The 12864-nt window shown below is 38.4% G+C and overlaps 1 protein-coding gene across 6 annotated transcripts in view; it reads right to left on the bottom strand.

Moving 5' to 3' along the window:
- LOC137177374 (aryl hydrocarbon receptor-like) overlaps positions 1-12864 on the bottom strand; it is a 52915-nt gene that overhangs the window by 15474 nt on the left and 24577 nt on the right. For 4 of the 6 annotated variants that reach the window (XR_010926087.1, XR_010926089.1, XR_010926090.1 and 1 more), the window contains 2 exons: positions 8780-8983; positions 4456-4607 (listed from right to left, as the gene is read on the bottom strand). Coding sequence is in view for 1 of the 6 variants with exons in the window: in XM_067583644.1 (XP_067439745.1) it covers positions 8825-8983 (159 nt within the window). In the remaining 5 variants the exon portion in view is untranslated. Of the gene's footprint in view, positions 1-4455; positions 4608-5206; positions 8984-12864 lie in introns of those variants that run through there. The other 2 variants (XR_010926088.1, XM_067583644.1) reach the window with 2 other exon arrangements.

Raw genomic sequence — 12864 nt, 5'->3', positions numbered from 1 at the left:
ATAAAAAGCAGAATTTCTTCTTCAAAGGTAAATATGAGCTGAATCTGTCTTTAATTAAAGCTGTGTGAGTGTTTGAGGAGCTTGCAGGGAGTCAGAGCTCAGATCTGGGTTACAGCGATGGGAGGTGGAGGTGGATGTGGATGTGGATGTGTGTGTGTGGGGGGGGGTGTTTCTTCCCTAAAAGCCTCCCTGCCTGTTAACACCGGCCATTAGCTCTATGTTTAAACCTTTATGACAGCTTACACTGCGCTCTGCTCGGCCGTCTGGACGTTTCTGTGTCACTCAGCTGCAAAGACATTCAGATTTCAGAGCGGCAGAGATGAAACGATAAATTAAAGGAAATCAGGCGGGTTTTTTTTCCTTGGGCACAGTCACGCTGAGGTCACCTCTAAAGACCTTTCAGATCAAAAACCTTTTTGTCTTTAATTCTTATTCTGATCCTCTAAACCTCAGTTTATTTATTCATGTTTTATTGTGTGTAAAACACTTTGTGTTTGTTATTGTAAAGTGCTACCACAAATAAAGTCTGTGTTCATTATTTATTGTTGCCTCTCACGGAGCTTTTTCCTGTTTTTTTGTGTTTTTTTAGATCAGTGAGGAGTGTGTTTTACCTCCGTACAGGAAGCAGAGCAGAGGAAGTGCAGGAGTATCTGTTTGTTGGGCTGGAGGTAATGTACATTGACAGCCCGATGGGTGCAGTGAGAGAGAGAGAGAGAGAGATCGGTGTTTCCTGCTGCAGCTCTGCATATGGACGAATAAAAAGAAAAAAAAAAAAAAATAACAGAAACAGACTTGGATGGAAAAATCAATCTGCCAACGATCGATCGGCGCTCCAGTGGCTCCGGGAGAAAAGTGGAAAATCACATTTACAGAACAGAACTAGAGTACCTGTGAATTCGGCTCGATTTTAGCAGCTTTTAGCATGAAAAAAAAATCATTTTGAAAATCAGATTTTGGGCTGCGAGTTTGACCGTGTTAGGAGTGTCGTCCTGTAAGCGGGTCAGCGGCTCTGCACTCGCTCGCAGAAACAGCACAGTGTCCATATTTTCCATCAGGCAAAAGGCCTGAGTGGTTATAGATGGTGATTAAATATTTTATATCTTTTTCTATGCAGCAGAGAGAACCAGAGAGACTCCTGATCAAGGTGTTAAATATCTGACAGAGTAAATATACGGTACGCTGCTGTGCTCAGAATGGCTTTAAATATGATATGTTGTCAGTATGAGTTTAAACATTTTGGCAAAGCAGTCAAACATTTGACCTCAACAATGAAACCAGGGGAACAAAGAAGAGATGTTTTTGTGGCGAGGAAATTCAATGGTCGGGAAAATAATGACTAATGTTGCTGAGGAGGTTTTTGATGTTTTAGCGCTGCAAAAAGCTGCAAAAAGCTTCAAAAAGCTTCAAAAGGTCTGGGAGGACTTGGACACCCGAAACTGTGGTCTGAACCGTCTCCTACAACAGTCAGCGTTGGTTTCTCTGAACTATGACCACAATCTTTCTCTAACAACTAGTTTTAGTTTCCTAAAACAGAAAACAGTCACACTGTACGACTCGTTTTCTTTGTAACAAAGTTGTAAGTCTCTGAAAAACAATGTTGTTCTGCTGATATTCAAATAGTAAATCAAACAAACTTATAATTAAGTCTGACTATCGTACTGAAAATATCAGCTTTGGTCTATTTGTGCGTACCACTGATTTGTGGTTTGTGTTCCTTCCTTCGTTTTGGCGTTTTAAAAACAGGCACTGACACGAAGCGCATTGCGTTTACTTAAAAATAAAATTGTTTTGCCTTTTCTTTAAGGAGGAACCACAAGTTTTATTTAATCTGGGAACGTCCGACTTCGCTTACCTGACCAATGTCAACCTTTATTTTAACCAGGCGAGTTCCAATGAGGCCGAAAACCTCTTTTGAAAGGAAGATCTGATGAAAAACGTTCAGTATCGATTAATAATTAAACCAGAGAAAACACACCAGTGCGGTAGGTGTCAGTGCAGACCAGGAAGTGTTTCCCCGTCAGCTGTTCTAGAGGTTGGGGAGGCGCCTTCGGGGAGAAAAGTACAAAAAAATACTCGCAAACGCAACAGGAAAAGAGCAGAAACTGATAAAAATGGCTGCGAGTCCTTCCAGGAGCGGTTACAATGCAGTGAATTATCTCAATGACCAACATAACAATAACATCTTTGCTCTCAGCTGCCGCTCCGTCGGCCTCCGTGAGTTCTGAGCTCTCCCAGCGGGCCACGCCGGCAGGCTGTGGCGGGCGGGCCGTGCGACGCAGCGGGCCCAGGGAAGCTAAAGTGGGACACACAACATCTTGCTTGGATGATTGATCACGTCACAAGCAGGCAAAGTTAATCGGCTGAAGACTGCGGGAGAAGAAAAACTCTCATAAATGATTCTGGGAGAGTCATTAAAGATGTAAAGTCAGCAGCAGACAGCGTTCTGCACTCGGGGAGAGGAGGCTTTATGTGCAGCTTCAGAGCTGCTGCTTCTGTTTTTTAAAAAGTATTATTATACTCTTTTATTCTATTATTATTTCTCTTATGTAATGACTGAATAGCTGATTTAAGGGCGTCTGGGTCATCTCAGGATAAAATCTTTCCTTTAAACAGTCAGATTTTTAGTTTTTAAATCATTTTCTGGATCGTCATGATGCTTAAATCTGACTTGAAATGTGAAATTTTGTTACATTTGAAGCAGAAATCAGTTCAGATTTGGGAGAAAAAGGAGCTGAATGGGTTCAATGCTCCAGGAAAACACAATTGATCCAGTTTGACCTCTTTTCCTCTCAGCCCCGGAGTGATGAGGGAGGTTTGATTTTTAACTCTGTGACAACTGTTCCTGTTATACTGTGAAATTTCTGTATTCTGAACTAAAATCTGGAGATGAAAACGTGGTTTTAAGGCTTTGGTTCAGTTTTTTTTCATGACTGCGTCTCTGCTGTCTGTCAGTAATAGTTGTTTTAGTCTCCGGCAGATCGCCTCTGGTATCAGTGTGTGTTTGTTTGCTTTTGGCCGGGTGCAATTTCACACATTTTCTGGTGCAAAAAGCGTAAGAGTGAGCGGAGGGGTGGAAATGGACCGTGGTGGTGGTGGTGATGTGTGTGTGTGTGTGTGTGTGTGTGTGTGTGTGTGTGTGTTGGGGGAAGGTTCAGTGACAGCAGCTAAAAGCATCTTCAGGTTGTCGGTGGCGTGCGTCACTTCAGTGTTTAAACTCTCTGAGGTCTCGTACGCTGCTCGGCTCGCTGCTTATTTTTCTGGACACACCTGAAGTCAGCTGAGACTTCAAGACGAGTGCGTTTCAATTTCTCATATTTTTTTTCACTCTTGTTGCTTTTGATTGAATTTTAATTGATTAATTGCAGTATTCTATCAACCTTGTTCCCCCATTTTATTCTTTACTGACTATAAATTTGACTGTTTGCTTGTTTCTCTTGTTATTTACAAACATAAATAAACTATAAATGCTTTAATTATTATTATTATTAGAGCCTGACAGCTACAGTGAGTCCATGTCATCTTATCAAACATATATTATATCACTATTTACTGTATGTTAGCTGCTATATCTAAAAGAAATGTTAAAAAAAATCAAACGCACATCATATACTGAGATGTTTCTCTCTCTGTCTGCCCATCATTTCCTGTCTGCCTCCACTGTGTCTACTACTGAAAAAGAAAAGAAAGACAGATAAAAGAATTGATCTATATATTGTTATCTGATTTGTTTTTGGTATATGCTAAAGAATTAAGCATTTAATTATTATTATTAAAAATAAGGATTTATTTATCAAGACCAGAATTAAATTTGTTATTTAGTTTGTTTTTTGAGGAATATTTGTGAATTTACTCATGAAACCGATTTGTGAAATGCAACACACATCAGAATGTAACATCCTTTATCCTTAGAGCCTGGATTAGGATAAGGAAGAAAATCCCCCCAAAAAATATACTGGAAGGAAAAAAAAAGGAAGAAACCTCCAGAAGAGCAACAAAGGAGGGATCCATCTTCCAGGAAATAGATCGAACCAAATAAACAAGTGAAATGTTAATATTCTGTCCTCCTTGACCAGGAAATTTGATATGTGCTATCTTTATTTATATTTTGGGAACATGCCTACTTGATTTTGGGTTTAACACTCCGCTGAGAATCCTATTGTTGAAGCCAAACCTCCTTCTCCACTTCAGGAAATAGATGTCATTTGTACAGAAAAGACTAGATAGTAAACATTACAGATTACAGGAAAAACAAGATGATCAAATTATAAATTGATAACATTTATGAAGAATGTGATCAAGCGTGACTAATCCTGCAGGTAAATGTGCTAAAAATTACTGCTTTTTTTAGAGAGTTGATGATGTTGATCTTTGGTTTACACAGAAATCAACAGGTGCAGGTGTGTTGCTGTTCATTTCATTTACTTTGACATGTTTTTAATCTTGTCTGTTTCTTACCTAACTTTCCTGTAGTGTCAGACTGAGGAGGAGGGTTTGGCTGGCTGGCTACTCTGTACACCTGCCTGAGGAGCTGATGAGGGGACGGGGGACAGCTGGGGGAACAGCTGGGGGAACAGCTGGGGGAACAGGTGACGACTGGTGGGCAGGTTCTGGAAAGACAGGAGACGTTAGCGCAAACAAACACAGGTTAATCACATAAAGTAGAGGAAGAAGAGGAAAAAAAAAACAGAAAGAGACGATTGTGTGTGATTGCACAAAATCCTTTATTTCCAGGATCCAAGAGCACATTTCAACACACGGCTCAAAGACAAACTGCATTTTAAAAAATTTAGTTTACATACAACTACAACCTTTTAGTGATAAAAGTAGCAAAATAAAGTCTGTGTGCCTTTAAAAAAAAAAAAAAAAAAAAAAAAAAGAACCACAACAAGACAGCTTATGGAGAGTTTGGTTCAGATTGTCAACGGCTGATAACACAAATATAAAACAATTAACAGTCACTTTTAAAGGTTATCTGGTGGACAGAGTGGGTTTTAAAGATACTAAAAGATGGAAAAAAAAATGTTCTTTTATGTAAAGTGTTTTGAAATATACTGTATCTCTTTACTGAATGATGGTAAGACCTGGCTTACCTGTATGGCACCATATTGTTTTGAGCTAAAGTGACAAACTGTCTTCAAATATGACATAAAGATAAAACACACGACTCTCGAGAACAATATTCATACAACATGGAGTCATAAAATGCTTCTTTTTTTTTTTTTTTGTTCTACAAGACTACTTTCAGTGCTGGAGAAAGAGTTTATAGGGCAGTGATTTTAAAGTAGTGCTTGCAACAACGCTGTTAAAAAAACACAGTTATATACACACACAACCATTATTTTTTCTTTTTTTTTCTCTTTTTTTTAAAGCGTCTTGGAAAATGATTGTCATTTTATACTTTTTATCTTTCATACAGCATTTGATCTCACAACTGGTTTAAATAATCTGTTTTATACGAAAAGTCAGTTTACAAAAAAAAAAAAAAAATTGCAAAAAACAAACAAAGAGGCAAACCTGTAAATGCATTTCGTCGTTTGTTATCTACTGTTATCGACTTTTAAGCACCTTTTTTTTTTTTTTTTTTAAGTAGTGAAATAAAAGCTTCATGTTTCAAACGCCTTTACAGTTTACACAAGACATTCAACAGTGGAGCAACTGCAGACACACGTGTGTTCACATGTTTCTCATTTGGTTTTTTTTGAGTCGGTGCTAAATGCTAAATGCTGTCTGGTCCGTCGTCCAGCTTCGGGCTTCTGTGAGTGAAGCCGCTTTTTTTTTTTTCCCCGCACTTTTTCCTTTTTGAAGTATTTCAAAATGTGATTTATGCTGCCGTCACGTTATATCAGAACAACAGAAATTGGACGTTTTCTAATCTCGCGCTGCCGATTCGGACGTTGGCGATTAACAGCTGGATTTTCTGTGATGCATTAAAAACATGTTGTGAATTTGAAGCTCTATTTTTGGGCAGATGGTGGTGTTATATACTGTAGGTTTATATATGAAAAGATGTTATTCTCTGCTATGTTTTGACCTGCATGACCCTGTAAAACTTCCTCTTTACTGTTTGCTACCTTTAAAAAAGACTCCAAACATCTCTATTTCCCCGTAATAATAACTTCCAGCAAGAAACTGCAGCTCTAATTTACAGTTAATCTGACATGACATGAACGCAGCACGAGTATTCATGGAGTGAAAACCAGGTTTTGCTATTTCTGAGCTTTCACAAGATAAGATTAAGCATCTGATGAGTAGTTTGTTTGACTGTGTAACATTCAAACAAAAGCAACAAAGACACCAAACTGTCTGCAGGTCGGCTGTGTTTAAGTCTCAGGAGTGTGTTGACTGTCACAGTATCTTTATCGATACTACGACCAAAGTAGGACGTTTTCAAACCTTATTTACAGTACTGTATAGCGGCTTTAATAAAAGTTTAAATGTCTCCTTTCAGAGCATTTCTCCCTTGAAGTTAAGACAAAAAAGAAGCCGACGCTTTAAAGCGAAGCTCCTATTTGTTTGGACGACGAGGACAGCTGCTATCCGTTAGCTCAGATTAGCTTGATTTGAGTCGTCTAATACTGTTGATCAAAGGAACGAACCCGTCAGTACTTTAAAAAACCTAACATTTAGCAACAGTTCTGAAGTGTTCACATGTTCACGTTGCTTTAGATTTTTTTTTCTTTTCTGACAGTTTGGTTTTCACACATGCACGTCGTGGGTTTTTATAGCAAATCAAACACAAAACTTGGGTCTGTGTTTGCACCACTTGAAATCCTACAGGAACACAAAACTTGAGAAGTACTTACATGCACTTCCTCTTCCGCCTTCAGTTGTCATCTATTATTTACAATTGGTCCTTAATGGATTACTGTGTGCATGTAAGTGCACTCAGTGTTTCCTACATGACACGACTGCAGGATAAAGTCAGTGGGAGTCGGGCCGGCCGAGCCAGCTGAGACAAGGCATTAACGGGAGATTTTCACAATGTCTCCAGTCAGGAGACTAAAAATGCTTTTTAATGTTTGATTTCAGTGCCACTGATTGACATATCAGATCTGCTCTGATTATGCCTGTAATATACATGTAAGTGCACAACATTGTTGTAAACCTCAAATAGGCTAAAATGCAGCATTATGATAAATGTCGGGAGGCCACCAGCCACAGGAAAGCAACGTGGTTTTTCTGTGGCAGCGACGAATCAATCAAAATCTTTCAACTACTCTTCCTCTCCGATTTTATCCTTCATTTTATCCCATTTAGAAATCTCAGTTTAAATCTCATCTAAACAACATCAACAATAAGAATGAAATGCTGTTTTGTTGACATGTAAAGTACCAAGACAAACGACATCGACTAACCCTAAAAGGTCAACTACATCTAAAGTGACACATGACGAACGAACATTTAAATAATCTGTTGGTGTGTTTAGTCCAAATCTCACAGCTGTTTGTATAAATGTCTTCTAACAAATGTTCCCTCTTCTGAGCGATTAGTACACCAGTGAAAGCAGCTTGTTCTTAAACTCCTGTAACTTTTATCTTGGTATAAAGTTGTTGTTATTAGTGTTATTTCCACAAATATTCTCATTTAAACTACTGTAGATTGTAGAGACATCTAAAAGCTCCACTGCTGTTTTTGCACGTTTCAGCCCATTAACTGCAAATAATTTCTCTCATATAACTGCGGACCACTTTGCATTTAGAAAACTACACGTTTTTCAGGCAGCCATTGGTTTAAGTTCACTAATGTTTGAATAAAATGAGCAATAAAAGCTCAATTAATTGAAATGCGGTTAAATTCTCACTGTTGGTATGTTGGAGGCCATCTCCAAGGAATCATCATCATCATCATCAAGGAGGCATTTCGGGAATGGTATGTTTACAGCTATATTGCTAAAATCTGACAAAAAAAAAATTAAAAATAATTGACTTTGATGGATTAAGTCTCTGAATTTCATATCAGACTGAAATGAACTTAAACCAACAGCTGGCTGCAAAGTAGGACAAGAACCCTAAAACTTACAGTATGCTTTAGGCTTTAGGAGATGGTATTAATGTGATGTATGGGTGTAATTATTAACATTAAAAAACTGAACACCAGTAAGATTCATTATGAAAGTGGAATAGTCCAGCACTGAAACTCATTAATGGCACTAAAACCTTTTACAGGAAGGTGATATAATGAGTAAAAATTGATTATCTGAGCTAAGATTCATCTCTGAGTTGGTTTTAAGTTTAACATTTTGTAGTGATCAACTTTCTGTTTGAGTATCAACATCCAGATGAAGTGTCACCACTTGTGATAGTAACCGTTCTTTCTGTTTGAGTGTCACAGTGTCTTCTTCTTCTCTCTTCTTCGGTACTTCACAGTGTATTTACAGATCAGAGGGTGATGCGTTTTGGTACATGAACATGTTCCAGTAAGTCAGTCTAACTGGAAACGTTTGACTGACGGTAAAGGACACAAATCCAAATATGAAAACAAAACTTTTAGTGAGCGCACGACTAGTAATATAACAACACGCAGTGTGACAGATAAAAACTTTCTCTTTCCTTATCGTATCTTTCTGTAGGTTACGTTTATAACTCAGGTTCTCGGAGTAGCATGAGTGAGACGTCTCTAAGGGACATCAAAACAAATGCTATGAAGGAAAACCTGATATAAAGTCTTCCTGGTTTAAAATCTGTTTCCTTTCTTTCTTCCTAATAATTTCATGAAATTATAATGGGTCATATCTGGTAGAGAACATTTACTTTTTCCTCTTTCTTTGCTCCTTCTGTACCTTCTCTTCTTTTCTAGCTTCCTCTGATACTCTTCCATCGTCCCCTCAGAGGAAAAATCCAGATTTCTGGGGGTCCTGTAGGGCGGGGAGTCCGTCGGAGCACGAGACAGGGATGTCGCCCGTCGCCACTCCGTCTCCGTTGGACATTAGACAAGTCCTGATGTACGCGGCGTTGGTGGCACTGAGGAGGCAGCCGTTCTCCAACTGAAAGCACACACAGAGGAGGTCACATTTAAAGGAAAACACTAGCATGATTTTATCTTTTAAGCTTATGTTTTATCACCATTTCTGTTTGTTTCAGCAATGAAACTCAGACAAGCAGTGCTGCCTTAAAAACCACAGAACAATTTTAAGGTAAAAGAGGATCAATCTTTCCAACCAACAAATATTTTTCCAACCACGGCCTTGGTGGTGGTGAGAAGACTTTTGAGTGATGACACGGTTGCTACAGTAGTTTTTAGATAGGACAATAACCAAATTATTAATTTTATTAATCAATAAGACCAGTGCTAGCCAGTAAATATTGTCTGGTTAAGAGTGTGATTTCCTGTTTGTCATTTGAGTTTTTAAACTGCAGAAGTTTATTTATATAGTAAAAAACAGAGATTATAAAGTGCTTTGCAAGGACAAAATGAAAAAGAAATGGAAAAATACATAAATACACACATGCAGACACATTTACCCAAACTGACTAAGGAAATAAAGTAAAAATACATTTTCAGAAGTGATTTAAAAGAAGATACAGAAGTCATTTATTCTTACACCTCGACATGGGAACCGCCAACAAGTTCCTGTTTGTCTACAACAACAGACACTATTCTCTGTTATTTGCTCTGTGCAGTAGTCACTGTTGACCTTAATCACATGAAGCAGGTCAGGTCAGGCAGTGAGCAGCAGCAGATGTTTAGTGGGGCAGACCTGGACAGAAGGGAGGGAGAGGAGGAACGATGGAGGGAAGAAGAAGTGTAGAAAGAAGAAAGAAGGGAGGAGTTTCCTATAGTAGGAGGCATCACAGAGACTGTAATCCCCTTCAGTGAGTCTAAACAGATCCTCTTACTGAAGGAGAACCGCTTCACAACAACCTGGATTTCTTCTTTAAGCCATTTAGTTGATGCTCTCGTATGAAGTGACCAATGATGCAAACCTCAATTTATTAACACTTAAACCTATATAAAGCTACATTTTTTCATATTAAGACTTTGTTCACCATGCTACACCATCTACAACAGGGTACTTTTTTAATTTTTCAAAAAAAATATCAGCACTACATTTAAATTTGTCTCAGAAGCTGCGACAAGCAATAAAAAAAAAGCGAAATCACAAACACAAGACACAATTATCCGGTCAATAACTGATGAAATATATCAATTACATGAAATGAGCATTTAAAACACAACAGAAACATTGACATAAACAAGGTTTCTGTTGTATTCAGGGGAAGACATGAGCTCAACTTGTACACACTTTTCCATCATTCAGAAGACCGCAGAATGTGTCCGCTTATATTTGCTGACGTAACTGATGAAGCAAATGATTTTCAGTACAAGCAGTTTCTTTGTTCGGCTGATGTAAGACAACAAAACACTGAGCCACTGTGCATTTGTGGCTTTGTTACTATCCTATGATTAATAAAGCATGCTGTTAATCTACTCCGAGTGGCATTAGTCATATAAAGTGTCTGAGTAATTAGTCATGTTTCCAGTGTCAGTGTGTTTCTCTTCTTACTCAGTCGCACAGACGTCACCTCCCTGTTCTCTGGCTTCATTCACTTCTGCTGTTGTCTGCCTCAGTCTTGTATCTTACTGGTGAAACTGGCTGCTGATACAAGTACTGTATGGATTTGCCAAATATTATAGTTTAAACTGCAGGCTTTCCTTGCATATTTTAATATATTTTCAGCTTTTTGTTTTGGTATGTGCATATATCTTTTTACTGCACTGTATACATTTTATATGAGCAAACAAAGGTTATTGATTGTTTTTATACCCTCCATCAGACAGAAACATTTCATTTCAGCTCTATTTTTTTGCTAGAACGACACATTAACTTGATCTGTTGCTAGCAAATTGTTGAATATTGCAAAACCTTACATATTTTAGTATATTTTTAATACTAATCCTAGTGTCCTCTGTGTTATACTAGTACAAAAAGCCTTGCAAGGATAGTTGCTGCTTTTGTATGTGTCAGTGTGAAATAAAAACATCATTATGTTATGCTTTCCTTTAGTCTTTGCTGAAGTTTTTCAGGAGACTATTTTTACTTAAAGACACATTGAATAAAATGAAAGTCAATCAAACTACAGTAGAGCCCGTCTTCTATCCGAGCTGAGAATAGTCTCTCGGTGCATCGCCCGCCTCCCCCTCCGTCCTGCGTTCACAGCATTAGGTAATGATGACAGTCAAATTGTAGGTCAGCGCTGCTCATGCTTGACTGGCCAGCCTGCCAGTATTTTTCTTTCAGCGACAGTCACTGACCCTGAAGAATAACAGTGGAGGCTGAATGGGGCGGGGATGAATGGATGCCTGCCGGGGTCGGCCATCTCTGGGCCCGTCCCGACCTTATTCTATTCATTATTGTACTCTTTCTCACTACTGCCTATTTGCTTTTCTTTCTCTCATTTTTCATTATATGTCCATTGTTATCTCCCGAGTTTGTTTTTCACCCTGAACACCGGCGATGGTCTTCATGCTTGAAAACACAGAACGCGATGCAGCAATAACACTGAAACATACTGTAGATGGTGGAGAGTCCAGAGATGAAGTCCAATGATTTGTTATAAATATGTGACAATGTGTGAAACAAATATTAACAAAGCAAAGGTGAGACTTAAACTTTCATGTTGTGGAGGTTTTACTTTGCTTGTTTAACCAACAGGTCTTTGTTTTAAAGTGTGTTTTATGTTCACTGCTAAGTTAACAATGCAGCCTTGTTCTAGAAAAATAAACCAAAAGTGCCATTTGTGGGGAGACATTCCTGGTTTAAATCCTGCCTCAAACTTTATATTTGGCAACACTAATTAGCGAGGTCTCATTACCTTGTTATGTTTTACGATGGGAATTTCTGTAGACCTCCTGCTACGTGTTTTTATGTTCTCTAACTGATCACAGTTTTTAAGGATGATGTTCCCCAGCCTTTACTGGAATAAGGTTTTTGTTGGACTTAAAAGACGAATTCCTGCTTCTTCTGAGCGTTATACGGTCTCATTAAACAACCCAAATAATGTGATGGCTCAGCTGCTGTGAGTCCGACAGTTAACACAGATCTCTACAATTAGTTGTGCACATTAGCATAAACTGTTAAAGTCCTTTTCAAAATGTTTTCTAATGTAAGTATCCTTGTCTGGAGCTCTCAGCTACCAGCCCACTGAAGATATAAATCCTGAAAAACAGCTCAGAACTTTGTGGTTTCAGCAAACGTTACTCAAACAGGAGTGCATTTGTTGGGGACTATTTTCAATGGCGGATGAATCCACATTCGGTGCTCTAGTGAGTATTTCTGGCAGCGGGACGGTGTGTGTGTTGGACTGAGTCAAATTAAACATGATGTGTGTGTTCATGGTGGTGAAGGGAGGAGGTTTACAGCACAGAGGAATAAGATGTATCAGACTGCTTGATAGTAGATCAATTCATTGTTGCTTTTGGTCTTTTCATGGGGTTTTTGACTATAAGATAATCCTCATAACTTGATGTGTGATATTAAACAGAAACAAAATCAAGGGACACTAGATGTTTCTTTGGACTCAGACGGTACTTATTAATAGCTCAATTAATAGTTAATTTTGGTCTTTTCATAAGATTTGTTGAATAATGTACAATATCACCAGACTTATCCATTAATCATTCAGTAATCTCCAATTAAATCTTAATCTGTTCTGTTCTGTTTATTTCGCTCGGTGTTACAGTTAAACTGATCATAATAAAAATCAAACAATCCATTTGTAAAAGTTACTTAGTGCACGTTTGGCTCACACTCTGCTGCCTGGTGTAGAAGCTGTAATCCGCCTAAACACTGAACACTGCAGAAGCACATGATATAAAACACAAAACCCCCACCGGACGTCTCCTGAGCATCTAAGAAAACCCCCG

Source organism: Thunnus thynnus, chromosome 24 (genome assembly GCF_963924715.1).
Source record: "Thunnus thynnus chromosome 24, fThuThy2.1, whole genome shotgun sequence".
Classification (NCBI taxonomy): Eukaryota; Metazoa; Chordata; class Actinopteri; order Scombriformes; family Scombridae; genus Thunnus; species Thunnus thynnus.
The sequence above is the reverse complement of the archived record's forward strand: the minus strand, read 5'-3'. Positions and strand labels throughout refer to the sequence as shown.